General features: G+C 44.6%; 1 protein-coding gene across 1 annotated transcript in view; it reads left to right on the top strand.

Moving 5' to 3' along the window:
• The window catches only part of LOC114658740 (cytochrome P450 2J2-like), a 59,759-nt gene that overhangs the window by 32,968 nt on the left and 9,210 nt on the right, over positions 1-17,581 (top strand). Inside the window, exons 6-7 of the mRNA XM_051932725.1 lie at positions 12,097-12,235; positions 14,833-15,020. Coding sequence (XP_051788685.1) covers positions 12,097-12,235; positions 14,833-15,020 — 327 coding nt within the window. The remainder of the gene's footprint in view (positions 1-12,096; positions 12,236-14,832; positions 15,021-17,581) is intronic.

The following is a 17,581-nucleotide window of genomic DNA, read 5'->3' as shown; positions in this document are numbered from 1 at the left end:
GTCGCTTAGCTCCCAACACCCAACACAGAGAGACACAGACACAAGTTTACAAGCAAAACACAGGCTTTATTTTATTGTGGGAAACGCTTCCTGTTTGTTTTCCCACCTGCACAGCACAGTACACTAAAGCACCAAGTACAGTTCATAAAGAGCAGAGCCCTTTCATTTCTTCATCTTCTTCTTGTTCTTCTTTTTCCTCCTCTGTCTCTCTCTTTGTCTTCCACCCTCCACTCCTCCTCCAGCAGGCTTTGTCTGCTCCCTTCCGACTCTGGCTCCTGTGGCAGTGGCAGCGGGCTTCTTTTATCTTACACTCTGGAGTACTTCCGGTGGTCCAGAAGCACTTCCAGGTGAGTTGGAAGCCCGACAAAATTGGGCTCTGCAGCCCCTGCAACACCCCCTGGCATCTCCCACAAAAACCAACAAGGCTGTACCGAAGTCCAACTCCTGTGGGAATCCAAGGCGCTGCTGCAACCCAGGGGGCTGCCCTCTAGCACTCCAGGGGAGATAATGCTCTATACCTGTTCTCTCCTCTGGTCCTTCCTTTATGAAGGCATCCTGGCCATCAGTCACAAAGGATGAATGCAAAAAATTGAAAGAAGGATGCACCTATGAAAGCAGTGCAATGCTATTCCCAGCACCGATGTACATTGTTTGTCATGCTACCTCCCTGAGTGGAGTATTGAAAATGACTTAAATAAAATTGCTGCCATCTGATAATTCTAGGTTGACATGGTGGTGTTGTAATTAATTCAGTTTGCTTTATTGCCATTTTAACTTATGCTAATATTGAAATATTTCATACTAGTCCCACTAATGCAAGAATCAAAAATGCAGCAACACTTAAGTATACTGAACAGCAATGTAGTGCAGCAGAAACGTCACTAAAAAAATGCTGACAATTAACAACACAAGTAAATAAGCAATAGTGTCAAAGTAAAAATATAAATATCAGATATAAACATGCAGCATGACAATACAAACAAATGGGGTTCAGAATGATCAATAATGGTAAAATGCAAACAACAATGTATTTCTTGTGTAGCCTAAAATGGCCTTTAACGTTCCTTGTTTTTTGACAGCCTCGGGCAACGATTCTTTCAGACGACAAAAAAAAAAACTCACAAAAAAAAAGCCTTGTAGGCAAAATAAAAAGGGAAGGAATCTTGGGTTGGTGGACACCGGCGGTGAAGGATGCTGTCAAGCTGAAGAAGGAGTCCTACAGGTCCCTTTTGTCCTGTGGGACCCTGGAGGCAGCTGATAGGTACCGGCAGGCCAAGCGGAATGCGGCTTTGGTGGTTGCTGAGGCAAAAACTCGGGCGTGGGAGGAGTTTGGGGAGGCCATGGAGAACGACTTTCGGACGGCTTCGAGGAGATTCTGGTCCACCGTCCGGCGTCTCAGGAGTGGAAAGCAGTGCAGTGTCAACACTGTATATGGTGGTGATGGTGCGCTGCTGACCTCGACTCGGGACGTTGTGGGTCGGTGGGGGGAGTACTTCGAAGACCTCCTCAATCCCAATAACATGCCTTCCAATGTGGAAGCAGAGCCTGGGGACTCAGAGGTGGGCTCCCCCATCTCTGGGACTGAGGTCACCGAGGTGGTCAAAAAACTCCTTGGTGGCAGGGCCCCGGGGGTGGATGAGATATGCCCGGAGTTCCTCAAGGCTCTGGATGTTGTAGGGCTGTCTTGGTTGACACATCTCTGCAACATCGCATGGACAGCAGGGACAGTGCCTCTGGATTGGCAGACCGGGTTGGTGGTCCCGCTCTTTATGAAAAGGGACCGGAGGGTGTGTTCCAACTACAGAGGGATCACACTCCTCAGCCTCCCTGGAAAAGTCTATTCGGGGGTCCTGGAGAGGAGGGTCCGTCGGATAGTCGAGCCTCGGCTTCAGGAGGAACAGTGTGGTTTTCGTCCTGGTCGTGGAACAGTGGACCAGCTCTACACCCTTAGCAGGGTCCTAGAGGGTGCATGGGAGTTCGCCCAACCAGTCTACATGTGTTTTGTGGACTTGGAAAAGGCGTTCGACCGTGTCCCTCGGGGAATCCTGTGGGGGGTACTCCGAGAGTATGGGGTACCAGCCCCCCTGATAAGGGCTGTTCAGTCCCTGTACGATCGGTGCCAGAGCTTGGTCCGCTTTGATGGCAGTAAGTCGAACCCGTTTCCAGTGAGAGTTGGACTCCGCCAGGGCTGCCCTTTGTCACCGATTCTGTTCATAACTTTTATGGACAGAATTTCTAGGCACAGCCAGGGCGTTGAGGGGGTCCGGTTTGGTGGACTCAGGATTGGGTCACTTCTTTTTGCAGATGATGTTGTCCTGTTTGCTTTATCAGGCTGTGATCTTCAGCTCTCTCTGGATCGGTTCGCAGCCGAGTGTGAAGCGGCTGGGATGGGAATCAGCACCTCCAAATACGAGACCATGGTCCTCAGCTGGAAAAGGGTGGAGTGCCCTCTCAGGGTTGGTAGTGAGATCCTGCCCCAAGTGGAGGAGTTCAAGTATCTCGGGGTCTTGTTCACGAGTGAGGGAAGAATGAAGCGTGAGATCGACAGGCAGATCGGTGCGGCATCCACAGTGATGAGGGCTCTGCATCGGTCTGTCGTGGTGAAAAAGGAGCTGAGCCGTAAGGCAAAGCTCTCAGTTTACCAGTCGATCTATGTTCCTACCCTCACCTATGGTCATGAGCTATGGGTACTGACCGAAAGAACGAGATCGCAAATACAAGCGGCTGAAATGAGTTTCCTCCGCAGGGTGTCTGGGCTTTCCCTTAAAGATAGGGTGAGAAGCTCAGTCATCCGGGAGGAGCTCAGAGTAGAGCCGCTGCTCCTCCGCATCGAGACGAGTCAGATGAGGTGGCTAGGGCATCTGATCAGGATGCCTCCTGGATGCCTTCCTGGTGAGGTGTTCCAGGCACGTCCAACCGGGAGGAGGCCCCGGGGAAGACCCAGGACACGCTGGAGGGACTATGTCTCTCGACTGGCCTGGGAACGCCTTGGGATTCTCCCAGAAGAGCTAGAAGAAGTGGCCGGGGAGAGGGAAGTCTGGGCATCTCTGCTCAAGCTGCTGCCCCCGCGACCCGACCTCGGATAAGCGGAAGAGGATGGATGGATGGATGGATGGAATCTTGGGAAAGACAATTCAGAGAGGGACCCCTTGCCAGGTAGGTTGGGCGTTCAGTGGATAGCAAAAAACGGGGAAAATACAACACACAAAACAGAACACAGATAATCATCCTCACATAGCTTGATGGCCAATCTATCATGACCACCTCCGAAATATAATAATATAAACGACTTTGTTCTTGCACAGCTCTCCTCACCAAGTGACCAAGCGATAACATGTCAAGATGATAGCAATCACCAAGCACAGAAGTATCATATATTAGGATACAGATTTGTTAAAATACATCAAAAACAGAAAAGAAACTAATTACCGTATTTACTTGTATACCACATGCCCTCGTGTAAGACGCGCACCCTAATTTTTACAAAGAAAATCACAAAAAAAATTTGCCCATGTACGACGCGCGTTGTGATTGTATAGGAAGAGTTTAGGGCACGTTTTCCGCCAAATGCCCTTCAGTTTTTGTTGAATGATGAAAGAGTGAGCGAGCAAGAGAGAGTGCGTGAGCAAATGAGTGAGAGAGAGAGCGCGAGAGAGAGAGAGAGAGAGAGAGCACGAGTTAGCGCGAGAGAGAGAGAGCCCAAGCAGAAGAAGTAAACATTACAGAAAAAAAATTCCTCATGTATGACGCGTACCTGATTTTCTAATGCTAATTTTCGGGAAAAAATGTGCGTGTGGTACATGGGTAAATACGGTAACATAAATGAAAGACATCAACGTCTGTCCATCAGTTAATTGTAGAACCACAGCCAGATTATAGAAAACGAGTCGGAGACCAGCCAGACACAGTCAGTGTCCTAGAGACCTTGACCAACCAGCCGCCTGCCCCCTACTGGCCATTCTACAGCTGAGTCAGTGCTGCGCCAGCCAATCAGATGAAAGGACCTTTCTACTTTATGATTCCAGTGCTCCTTTATCAGGGATGACTTTTTTCATAGGCAGGTAAATAAATTGGCAGTAGAGCAGTGGCACCAAGTGTAAGCATACATTTAATATGTCACTGGTGCAAATCTGTCTTATAAAAACCTGATTTTGTTACTAACATGTGGTACAGCAGACACATAGCCAGATTAAGCACACTAGAATTGCCATGCAAGCAATATGACAAAAAGACAGGCTAGGACAAATGGGCACCGTGCGCAGTCAGACTGTGGGTAGCTGTAACTGTATGCTATTTCCATCTGTTAAGTCAGCATGGAACTGTATCCTTGTTTAAGCATCGTTGCCTTGTTTGGAATTGCATGTTCATCTGAAGGGGGTCTTGCACGTGAAGAAAGAGTATAAATCCTTGGAATATTGTCCTGCACACCTTTGAAACCAATGAATGGATGGAAGACATCACCACCTATTCCTGAGAATGCTTTCCACATCTGCAATGACAACACCAACAGACTTCGCTCCTTGGGCCCCCCCATTCCTGACCAGGTCTTGTCTTTGTACCATCTGCAGTGTAAGCCAACATTAAACAAAGTGAAGCTATTTCTCCTACGTGATTTCTTACTGCTGTATCACTAGGGAGAGGTATCAACATTGACTCAGGTTAAGTAATGCACCGCAATCACACAAAAAAAACTCATTCCCAGGGAGCGAGTGCCCCCTGTTGGATACACCAAGTGCCACATTTGAGTACCAAGAAGAGAAACAGAATAGGTGAGGGTTAGGAACAGATTATAAGTATCATATTACTTATGTTTTAGTGCTAACTAGCAAAATACCCGCACTTCGCAGCGGAGAAGTAGTGTGTTAAAGAGGTTATATAACCATATATATACATATATACATATATATATACATATATACATATACACATATCTACATATACATATATATACACACATATACACATCCACATATATATATATATATATATATATATATATATATATATATATATATATATATATATATACACATATCAACATATATATACACATACATATACACACACACACATATACATATATACATATACACATACATAGTGCATTGTAACACGGGCTGTGATTGTTACATGGGAGGGAGATGACAAATCACAGCTTCCCGCTTTCTAATCGGGCCTGTGATTGGTGCTTCGACTGATGCCCAGATCCCACAGTATCTCCCCTTAGGAGAGGCGTTAGGCGAGTGTAATTGAATAGCGGTGCTGCAAGTTTAGCTTTACATCTGTTTTTAAGGCTTATTGACTGAAAGGGGCTTTCATGAAAAAAGTTAGGACTTTGCTACAGGATACACCCTCCATAAGTTAAGGAAGTAAAAATAAAGGTATATATTTCTGTTTTATTTAAACCTTTTAAGTTTGTATGCAGGCGGTATGGTGGCGCAGTGAAAGGTGCCAGTTAGGAGACCCGGGTTCACTTCCCTGCGTGGAGTTTGAATGTTCTCCCCGTGTCTGTCTGGGTTTCCTCCGGGTACTCCGGTTTCCTCCCACAGTCCAAAGACATGCAGGTTAGGTGCATTGGCGATTCTAAATTGTCCGTGGTGTGTGGATGTGTGCGCCCTGCGGTGGGCTGGCACCTTGCCCGGGGTTTGTTTCCTGCCTTGTGCCTCTGTGTTGGCAGGGATTGGCTCCTGTATTTAGGATATAGCGGGTTGGATAATGGACGGATGGACATTTGTATGCTTAGCCCCATTTGCCCATTTTTGGTTTTTTTCTTTCTTCAGTAATATTTCAGCAAACCCGGAGCTTGTCAGTTCAAATCCTGGTACTGACACCACTGTGTGACCCTGAGGAAGTCACTTCACCTGCCTGTGCTGCAAAAAACAAAAGTAATGTAACAAATTTACCTCAGATGTTGCAAGTTGCTGGAATAAAGGCATAAGTAAAATAGATAAATATGTATTATACACATAGGAACTATTCATTTATTTTCAGTTAAGTCATCTGCAGCAAACCTTTATAAATGAGGGTTTCTCCTTTTTAGGAGAACTGTTTCTTCTTCATTGAGGTTTTCTCTTGGAGAGCTTTTTTTATTTCATTGAAAATTAAAGCAGCAGCTGCCAAAATATGTAGCTTTCTTATTAATTTTTCAACATTGTGTAAAATAACTATAAAGTAACATAAAAGGTTTAAATACTTGTTATCCTTTTACACTAAAATATTACTAAAGAGATACAAAAAAAGTAAAATGCATATGTTGTTTTTCTTTAAGGAGATTAAATATTACTGAAGAAAGAAAAAAAAAAAACTAAAACAGCCAAATGGGGCTATGCATACGAACTTAAAAGGTTTAAAAAAAACAGAAATATATACCTTTATTTTTACTTCCTTAACTTGTGGAGGGTGTATCCTGTAGCAAAGTCCTAACTTTTTTCGTGAAAGCCCGTTTCAGTCAATAAGTCTTAAAAACAGGTGTAAACATATTGACAATAAGCTACGCAAACCCAGGAAGACATGGAATCGTTTAAATCAAGGTGCTGCGCTACCTTCTTCCAGATCGGCCCCAAGGCGTTCATATTTTTCCAAAGCAGTTCTGGTCCCCATCGGCATCTGTAGCTGAGTCGAAAAACACCATCCCATACTATTAGTTAACGATTAACACATTTGTATATGTATTGTAAGCATACAATACAACTGATAATATGTTGCGCTTATTTAAATTTGTGTACCGACATTTTTGCGCTTTTAACGGCAGAAATCCAGCATGGTTTGTGCCCTTCAGAATGAAAACAGTTTGCATTTACTTTTTTAATAAAAGGCGAGCTTTTAAGCCTGAGAAATCACCCCGTAAATGCACACGTTTAATTGCACATATGTTATGTATGCTTACACAGTATTAAAAGACACTCAACAATTAACATCATTTACCTTCGTTCCCATGTTTGAGTCATGCTGTAAATTGTTACTGTGAAATATAATTGACAAATAATTTGGTGAATGAACTTGTGAAGAAGGTGGAGCTGGAGTATTACCTCACTTCATTAACGAAAGTGCCGTGATGTGCGGAAGGGCGGGGGGAGTGTGGGGGTTGACGGAGAATGTTTTCTGCAGCGCTCTTTGGGGCTCTTCCTTGTTTTCAGTTCACGTGATTACGTAGGAGGTGTGATGACGCGATACGCGACTCCGCCTCCTCCATTACAGTATATGAACAAAAAAGAGGTTCCAGTTATGACCATTACGCGTAGAATTTCGAAATGAAACCTGCCTAACTTTTGTAAGTAAGCTGTAAGGAATGAGCCTGCCAAATTTCAGCCTTCCACCTAAACAGGAAGTTGGAGAATTAGTGATGAGTGAGTGAGTGAGGGCTTTGCCTTTTATTAGTATAGATGACTAACAACAGAGATGCAGTATGGACAGCTAATCAGCAGCTCTAGTCAGGGTGTGCTAAACTGAAGTCGTGAGTCTTCAGCCGGGATTTGAAAGCTGAGACCGAAGGGGCATCTCTTATAGTAGCAGGCAGACCACTCCACAGTTCAGGGGCCCTGTAACTAAAAGCTCGACCCCCCACTGTTATTTTATTAATCCTTGGAATCCTAAGCAGACCGGCATCTTGAGATCTTAATGTGCGCTCAGGTTTGTAAGTTATGATAAGTTCAGACAAGTAAGCAGGACCTCGGCCATTTAAGGCTTTATATGTTAAAAGGAGGATTTTGAAATCTGCCCTAAACTTAACCGGGAGCCAGTGTAAGGATTTGAGAACTGGAGTTATGTGTTCGTATTTTCTTGTTCTTGTAATAATTCTTACAGTAGCCTTTTAGATTAACTTGAGGCTGTATAAAGAACAGTTTGAACATCCAGTGAACACTGCATTGCAGTAGTCAATCCTACTAGAAATGAATGCATGAATTAATTTCTCAGAATCCTGTTTATTTAGAAAGCGCCTTCATTTCCCAGCATTTTTAAGATGGAAAAAACATGATTTGGACAACTTTGTAATGTGTGCTTTAAATAACATGTTAGAGTCAAAGATAACTCAGAGATTGTGGGTTGATTCAGTAAAATGAATGGGGATTCCATTAATTTACCCGTACACCTTTGAAGCCGACAGACGGATGGGAGATAACGTCAACTGATCCAGAAAATCCTTCCAATGCAGCGACGAAAATGGCATACTCTATACATCGGGACCCCACTCCCGAATGTCTTGTCATGACTTCTTTCGGCGATTATGCCACGTAACCCATCATTACAGAAACCTAAGTTATTTCTCCTATGTGATTTCTTACCGCCGTATCACTAAGGGAGGGGTATCGCCTTTTTATGTTATATCTATACCAGTAACGGCGCACTGCATGATAACGTGCAGGGAATACACTTGACTTGAACATTCATAGTTTTCCTCCTCTTTCTCTGTACGTTTATCATTCGTTTGCTCAGAGGTCGATGCGCTTGCTTCTTCCTGAGCAGCTCTTCTTTTCTCCACCCTAGGGGCCTGCTTCTTCTCTTCGTTCGCCAGAATCTTTTTGCATTAAAGCTGATTAAGTCAGTGTTTGTGTTGCAATTACTTAGTACATTTTGTTTCATTTTTCACTTAAGTCTTCAATCTGCCTCAAGAATGACTAAAGCAGTGTTTCTCAACCTTTAAGTATTTGCGACCCGAATTTTCATAAGAGTTTTAATTGCGCACCCTTAACGTTTTTTTGAAACCCTACTAAAATGTATTCCTATATATTTTGCTGCCGATACACCGCTACAAGTTTAAAATTTTTCTACGAATAGCAACATTACGCCACATACGGCAACATTCGCACCCCATTTTTTGTTACACAGTTTGAGAACTGTTGGACTAAAGATATGATGAGGTAGGGGAAGTGATGGCAAAGGTGGTAGGGAATGAGAATGGCGCCCATACACATGCTCTGCATGGCCGCCCGCTGCCGAGAGTTGATTTTACAATAAAATAAAATAAAAATAAAAAGAGGAATAACCTTGGCGGTCAATCATCACCCCGAAAGTGGACAGTAGAGGTCACTTAGTATATGTGTTCCAAATTTCAGGTCAATCGGTCAAATGGTTTGTGAGCTACAGGTGATTTAAAATCCTGGACAGACAAACAGACAGCCACAGTAGCATATTACATATAAAGATAGTTCCAGGTTTGTAACACGCCGCCATTAAAAAAGAACTTATTCCAACAAGTGAGCTAGCGCCCCCTGCTGGATACAGGCGGCAAGAAATCACATAGGAGAAATAATTTTGTTTAATGTAGGCTTACACTGCAAGTCGTAACTCCAACAAAGCTCTTGACACCCAGTCTGAGAGGGGAAGCCCAAGATATGGAGCTCGAAAAATGGACACACAGGCGGAGGCGACGTCTTCCTTCCGTCTGGTTTGAACTTCAAAGGACCGGGCTTTGTCAGAGCTTTTTTTAATACAGTTTCTAAAGGTCAAAGGTTGAGCTTATCACAGTCAGACATGGTCGCAAACTCTTTTTAAGCATCCCATAACTGACACAGCACATCAAAAAATGAACTTGCACCAACCAAACATGGTAGCAAGTGTGCAGACAAAGTGTGAATCATAAGGAGCCCCCCGCAACTGCAAGACGTCTAGTGAGCGTTTAAGGTGGCAGATTTTTCATGTCTTTGTTGATCTGTTTTAGGGCAGGCTCAGGTTCTCTGTAACAGCTGCCTGGACAGAGGGACCTTTTTGTTGTTAACCCTTTGTTGCCTACACCTGGTCTACTTGACTTGAGCCAGATCCCCCTTCCCCAACCCTAAACATAAACCATAGTGTTATCACTGACGTCTAATGTAAGGCGACAACCTCCTCAAAGGGGTCCGCAGCCAGACACTCTTGGGTTTTATGGCACGGATTCCCGATTGGGATGGACCCCAATGATGTGTACCTGTGATGACGCTCCACGCTCCCATCTCCCGGATGAGCTGGACAATGAGGACACCAAACAAAGCAAGGGGAAGGTGCAAAGTGCAAACAGTGCTTTTATTAACAAACAAAAAACAAAAATCAAAACAAAATCTCAAATTAAACGCATTGCTTCAAGTGTTCATAAATAAATCTATCCATCCATCCATTGTCAAACCCACTGAATCCAAACACAGGGTCACGGGGGTCTGCTGGAGCCAATCCCAGCCAACACAGGGCACAAGGCAGGAACCAATCCCGGGCAGGGTGCCAACCCACCGCAGGACACACAAAAACACATACCAAGCACACACTAGGGCCAATTTTAGAATCGCCAGTCCACCTAACCTGCATGTCTTTGGACTGTGGGAGGAAACCGCAGTCAGTCAGTCAGTCAGTCAGTCAGTCAGTCAGTCAGTCAGTCTGTCTGTCTGTCTGTCTGTCTGTCTGTCTGTCTGTCTGTCATATAGTGCCTTTCATATCTATCTATCTATCTATCTATCTATCTATCTATCTATCTATCTATCTATCTATCTATCTATCTATCTATCTATCTATCTATCTATCTATCTATCTATCTATCTATCTATCTATCTATCTATCAATCAACCAGTGGAGACAATAACAAAAGCTACGACCTCTAAGAACACACTTCTTACAAAATCGGATGTTTACTTTGCAATGGGAGTACAAAATGGCAGGGACCATAAACAACCAAAATGTTGTTTAAAACAGCTCAAATGATATTGCAAAATCAAAATTAACTACTACTCGCCAAACTAAGGTTAAATGTAGATGCCAGATTATGAAAAAAATGCCCAAAACAAGTCCAGAATCTTACATAAAAGGTGTAAAATTTCACAACGAAAATCAAATTGCATTTTCATAACAAAGTAGGAATTATTCCAGCTCATCAAAACAGCAGTGCACACGCAAAAGCAACAGAAACAAAACTGAAAACCATTTAACTATTTGCTAAAGGGAGAAGTCATCTTTAAAAATTTGGGACTCTCTATGTTCAGATCCTGTGTGTCATAAATAAATAATCAATAAAAATGGTAAAAATCCCAAACCGTTAAAACAAGGCTAAAACGAGATTAAAATCCTGTAGCAGACATTTGGGGTCACACCATCCAAGCGTAGTTCCTTCCAATCTCTCCAGCTCTTTCAAGGTATGCTCAGCGGTCCTCACACTACCGACCCCTGTCTTGGCTGCCTCCGCCGGCATCTGCCAGACCGCTCGGGGTCAGTTGTCCTCTCGTCTTCCTTCTTGCACTCGTAGTCATCCCTTGGATCCTTACGGTGGACTCCTCCTCGATCAAACCCACTCTTCTCTAAAATCAGTAGGAGCGATCCTGTCCCTTGAGCGGCAATCCTTCGCTCCATCCGGGACCCCTGACTGTGCTGACCTCTCTTTTCCATCTGTCTGGCTGGCTTGTTCTCTTTCTTTCACCACCAATGCCTCGCTCTCACTCTCCAAGCCTTTTTCCTTTCTTTCTCGTCTCCCCACTCTCTCTGTGTCAGCCTGTTCTGTTATGGCTCTGCGGGCGCAGGGCCTCAATCATGCACTGAAGGAAGCCGATTAAGCAATTGAGAATGATTGCACCTCCACGTGCAGGTCCAACTCACTCCAATTACTTCATCAAGTCCCCAAGGCTGCACGATCACGCCCACGGAGACTGGCATGACGAAATGGATTATTTCAAATCTGGCCTCTGTTTTGAAGCTGCAGACCCGTTATGCCACAGTACCCGGTGGTGCCATCACTCGACTTTTGGACAAGTTTCCCCCTGAACTGCAGCTGGAAAGAGATTTTGTGTTAACCAGGGTGCCCCCTCTTGGCACAGGGTTGTAGTGCTTGCCTGCGTAGAGCCTTAAGGATGCCTCCTACTTGTGCATGCCTGATGATAGCTATCTGCTTAAAATTACATAGTGCAGATCTTTTTAAAAAATGTTTTTGAGTGTTCTTTTATTTTTTACAGGGAATACTGTCGAAATTGTTGCTTGAAAGCAGTCGGTGCCCAAACTTTATGGCACCATACTAGTCTGATGAGGTTAAAGAGCACCAGCTTTTATGAAAACGTGTTGCCCAGCATTAATAAGGAAGTTCACCTGTATATTAAAAGTGTTATACAGTCTGACAAAACACGCTTTTTCTTTTCTTTTCTTCTTCAGGGCAACAACGATGTCAATGGATTCACCGAAGGGACCCTTACTGCAACAATCTTTGATCTCTTTGTAGCTGGGAGTGAGACCACTGCGACGACAATCCTCTGGGCTCTGCTGTTCATGGTGAAATACCCAAATGTGCAAGGTTTGTTCACACGGCATCTCTTTACAGCACCTTGTGTTAGAGTTGAGTTCGAACCCTGGTCCAATGTGCACCTAGCATGTGTCTGAGTCTCATATCCTTCTGAGCTTATGCTTAATGGCCGGTGCTGTTATTTTAGTATTCACTATGATAAATTCATTTTTTGTTATTGTATATAACCCTTAAGAGAAAATGTTATGTTTTATGGTACAGTGCATCCGGAAAGTACTCACAGCGCATCACTTTTTCCACATTTTGTTATGTTACAGCCTTATTCCAAAATGGATTAAATTCATTTTTTCCTCAGAATTCTACACACAACACCCCATAATGACAACGTGAAAAAAGTTTACTTGTGGTTTTTGCAAATTTATTAAAAATAAAAAAATTGAGAAATCCCATGTACATAAGTATTCACAGCCTTTTCCATGAAGCTCAAAATCGAGCTCAGGTGCCTCCTGTTTCCCCTGATCAGCCTTGAGATGTTTCTGCAGCTTCATTGGAGTCCTCCTTGTGGTAAATTCAGTTGACTGGACATGATTTGGAAAGGCACACACCTGTCTATAGAAGGTCCCACAGTTGACAGTTCATGTCAGAGCACAAACCAAGCATGAAGTCAAAAGAATTGTCTGTAGACCTCCGAAGACAGGATTGTCTCGAGGCACAAATCTGGGGAAAGTTACAGAAACATTTCTGCTGCTTTGGAGGTCCCAATGAGCACAGTGGCCTCCATCATCCATAAGTGGAAGAAGTTCGAAACCATCAGGACTCTTCCTAGAGCTGGCCGGCCATCTAAACTGAGCGTTCGGGGGAGAAGGGCCTTAGTCAGGGAGGTGACCAAGAACCCGATGGTCACTCTGTCAGAGCTCCAGAAGTCCTCTGTGGAGAGAGGAGAACCTTCCAGAAGGATAACCATCTCTGCAGCAATCCACCAATCAGTCCTGTATGGTAGAGTGGCCAGACGGAAGCCACTCCTTAGTAAAAGGCACATGGCAGCCCGCCTGGAGTTTGCCAAAAGGCACCTGAAGGACTCTCAGACCGTGAGAATGAAAATTCTCTGGTCTGATGAGACAAAGATTGAACTCTTTGGTGTGAATGCCAGGCATCACGTTTGGAGGAAACCAGGCACCACTCATCACCAGGCCAATACCATCCCTACAGTGAAGCATGGTGGTGGCAGCATCATGCTGTGGGGATGGGAGACTAGTCAGGATAAAGGGAAAGATGACTGCAGCAATGTACAGAAACATCCTGGATGAAAACCTGCTCCAGAGCGCTCTTGACCTCAGACTGGGGCGACGGTTCATCTTTCAGCAGGACAACGACCCTAAGCACACAGCCAAGATATCAAAGGAGTGGCTTCAGGACAACTCTGTGAATGTCCTTGAGTGGCCCAGCCAGAGCCCAGACTTGAATCCGATTGAACATCTCTGGAGAGATCTTAAAATGGCTGTGCACCGACGCTTCACATCCAACCTAATGGAGCTTGAGAGGTGCTGTAAAGAGGAATGGGCCAAACTGGCCAAGGATAGGTGTGCCATGCTTGTGGCATCATATTCAAAAAGACTTGAGGCTGGAATTGCTGCCAAAGGTGCATCGACAAAGTATTGAGCAAAGGCTGTGAATACTTATGGACATGGGATTTCTCAGTTTTTTATTTTTAATAAATTTGCAAAAACCTCAAGTAAACTTTTTTCACGTTGTCATTATGGGGTGTTGTGTGTAGAATTCTGAGGAAAAAAATGAATTTAATCCATTTTGGAATAAGGCTGTAACATAACAAAATGTGGAAAAAGTGATGCGCTGGGAATACTTTCCGGATGCACTGTATTAACATTTTTCGATATTTTGCTTAGTACTAAGTTTCCTGTTGATATACCCAGCTGGATTATAAATTTAGACCATTGTTCTACAAACCATGAGAAACAGGATTAACATGAAAAAAAACTCACACGTCTCTTAAGAAAAGAATAATCTATATATTTAGAAAAGCCAAATACCACTGACTCACTCATCACAAAATCTCCCAACCCATGAGGACTTGGGACTTGAAATTTGGAATGTAGGTTACCCTTGACCCATAGGTGCTCGCTAAGAAACGGTTTTAAAAATTTCCTGGTCCAAGCGTGGAATTTCTTATAGTTTTTAGACCCGTTTGTATGTCTGTCCGCTTTTCACGAGAGAACTACTTCACGGATTTAGATTGGGTTTCTTTCTATAATTTGCTTGAACATTCAGTTGATTTTGCGACTTTCTCATCCCGCTAAGTTCTTTTACAGTACCAATTTATTAGCGCAAAAAAATGGGAGGAAGGAGGAGGAGCAAAGAGCGTGATTTGGGGTGATTTTTCTTGGTGTGTTTTGGGGATCGTGTAGGGCCTGTGGGACATGGGGAAGACGTGCTCCACAGCTGAAGAAAAAATAGTGTGTTTATTTTAGCCATGCCTCTGGTGCCAATAATGCGCCTTTGCCACAAAGTATAAATGGGCCTCGTTTAGTCAAGTGTGGATATTCCACAGCTCACAAAAACAAAGTCCTGTAACAGCAAAGTGATGCATTTGTCTCTCTCTCTCTCTGTCTTTCTGCATGTGTCTCATTTAGAAAAGGTTCAAACTGAAATAGAAAGTGTTATGGGACAAGACGGCCCTCCATCGATGGACAACAGATCTCAGATGCCATTCACAGAGGCAGTCATTTGTGAGGTGCATAGGATGGGCAATGTGATTCCTCTCAGTCTGACCAGAATAACAAGTGACGATATCAGCCTTGGAGGATATCTGATACCAAAGGTAACAAAACATTTGGCATGCATGTATTCATTAAAACAAAAGAGGAAAAGAAATGTATACTGCTGAAAAAAATGAAAGGACCCCTTTTTAATGAGAGTAGAGCATCAAGTCAATGACACTTGTGGGCTATTGATCTGCTCAGTGAAGTAGCAGAGGGGCTTGTTCATCAGTTTCAGCTGCTTTGGTGCACTAGAGGGGCCACAATGAGACGACCCCCAAAACAGGAATGAATGGGTTAACAGCTGGAGGCCACTGACATTTTTCCCTCCTCATCTGTTTTGTCACTCGTTTTGCATTTGGCTGCGGTCAGCGTCACTACTGGTAGCATGAGGCCATACCTGGACCCTACAGAGCTGGCACAGGCAGTCCAACTTCTCCAAGATGGCACATCAATACGTGCCATTGCCAGCACAGTCTGAAGGGCGTGGAGGAGATTCCAGGAGACAGACAGGCAGTTCCTCAAGGAGAGCTGGACAGGGCCCCTCATAGAAGGTACTTAACCCATCAGCAGGACCCACCGGTATCTGCTCCTTTGGGCAAGGAGGAACAGGATGAGCACTGGCAGAGCCTACAAAATGACTGCCAGCAGGCAGGCAGGCCACTAGTGTGAATGACCAAACAGTCAGAAACAGACTTCATGAGGGGGGCCTGAGGGCCTGACGTCATCTAGTGGGCACCGTGGAGCTCGATTGGCATTTGCGATAGAATACCAGAATTGGCAGGTCTACCACTGGCGGGCGCCATGTGCTTTTCAGAGATGAGAGCACATGTGACAGACGTGAAGGGGTCTGGAGAAGCCGTGGAGAACGTTATGCTGCCTGTGACATCATTCATCATGACCGGTTTGGTGGGGGTTCAGTGATGGTATATCTGGAGAGGCATATCCATGGAGGGACGCACAGACCTCTACAGGCTAGACAACAGCACCGCAGGACTGCCATTAGGTATCGGGATGAAATCCTTGGACCCATTGTCAGGCCCTATGCTATTCCTCCTGGTGCACGACAATGCCCGGCGTCATTGGTAAGAGTATGCAGGCAGTTCCCGGAGGATGTGGGAATCGATACCATTGACTGGCCCCCCCCGCTCACTCACCTGACCTCAATCCAATAGAACACCTCTGGGTGGGACATTATGTTTCAGTCCATCTGACGCCACCAGGTTGCACCTCAGACTGTTCAGGAGCTCAGTGATGCCCTGGTCCAGATCTGGGAGGAGATCTCCCAGAACACCATCCGTCATCTCATTAGGTTCATGACCCCACCCCCCCCCCCCCCCCCCCCCCACGACATTGTCAGCCATGCATACAAGCACGTGGGGGGCCATACAAACTACTGCATATGATTTGGAGTTTCTGCAATGAAATTTCAGCAAAATGGACTCGCCTGTCACTGCATCATTTTTTCCTTTTGATTTTCAGGGTGTCTTTGAATTCAGCCCTCTGTCGGTTGATCATTTTCATTTCCATCAAACGATGTGCCATCCTTTTGTTCCTAACACATTACCCAGTCCATAGCAGTAGAGATAGCCAGTAGGATTTTTTTTCCCATTTACTTCTGATGTGTTTTCAAAGTGTTCCTTTAATTTTTCTCAGCAATTTATTTTAATAGGAGTCAGTTTATTGTATTTTTCTGGTGCCGATGGTGATGCTCTTAGAACCTTGAGCAGGATTGTACAGAATGCTAGGAAGGTTACCTGATGCTATCGAGGGTGAAATAAAGTGCCCAGGTGGCCACTAATTAAATTCCCAAGGGGGAAATTTTTTCGCCCCAAAATAAAATTTCACTGATTAAACCCACCATTGGCGCCCTGCCTGGGATTGGTTCCTGCCTTGCGCCCAGTGTTGGCTGGGATTGGCTCCAGCAGACCCCCGTGACCCTGTGTTCGGATTCAGTGGGTTGGCAAATGGACGGATGGATGATTAAACTCACCATGGGGAGCAACTTTACAAATCATTGCCAAGTCTCAAAACTGCCCCCTAGTGGCACACCCCTAATAAAGCACAGTTGCGATCACTAAGTGACGTTTCCTCCAGGTAAAAACGTTCAGAATGAAACCAAGTCTATGGTCTCCTCCAATGCAAATTCTGGCAGAGACAACATCAATGGTGAGAATTTGCTTACTGGAGAAACAACAAGGAGGACACAAAAGAGATTTTAAAGGTTTGGGATGCTAAATGGCCATCCCTGTTGTGGTAACCAGGGGGCATACAGCTCCCCAAACCCTGGACACAGCAGCCACAGAACCGCAAGTCCAGCACAGCACATGTGTATATAAATGGGGAGGCGCTTTTCGCTCGCTCGCTCCCACCAACACAGCACAGTACACAGACTTCATTCTTTCTTTCTTTCTTTCTTTCTTTCTTTCTTTCTTTCTTTCTTTCTTTCTTTCTTTCTTTCTTTCTTTCTTTCTTTCTTTCTTTCTTTCTTTCTTTCTTTCTTTCTTTCTTTCTCCTGGAAAGCTTCATCCACCTCCTCCCAATTCTGGCTCCCTCAATGGAGTGAGGCGGCCCCCTTTTATAGGGCACCCAGGATCCACAATCTTCTTCCAGCAGCATTTCC

Source organism: Erpetoichthys calabaricus, chromosome 10, assembly GCF_900747795.2.
Source record: "Erpetoichthys calabaricus chromosome 10, fErpCal1.3, whole genome shotgun sequence".
NCBI classification, from domain to species: domain Eukaryota; kingdom Metazoa; phylum Chordata; class Cladistia; order Polypteriformes; family Polypteridae; genus Erpetoichthys; species Erpetoichthys calabaricus.
The sequence above is the reverse complement of the archived record's forward strand: the minus strand, read 5'-3'. Positions and strand labels throughout refer to the sequence as shown.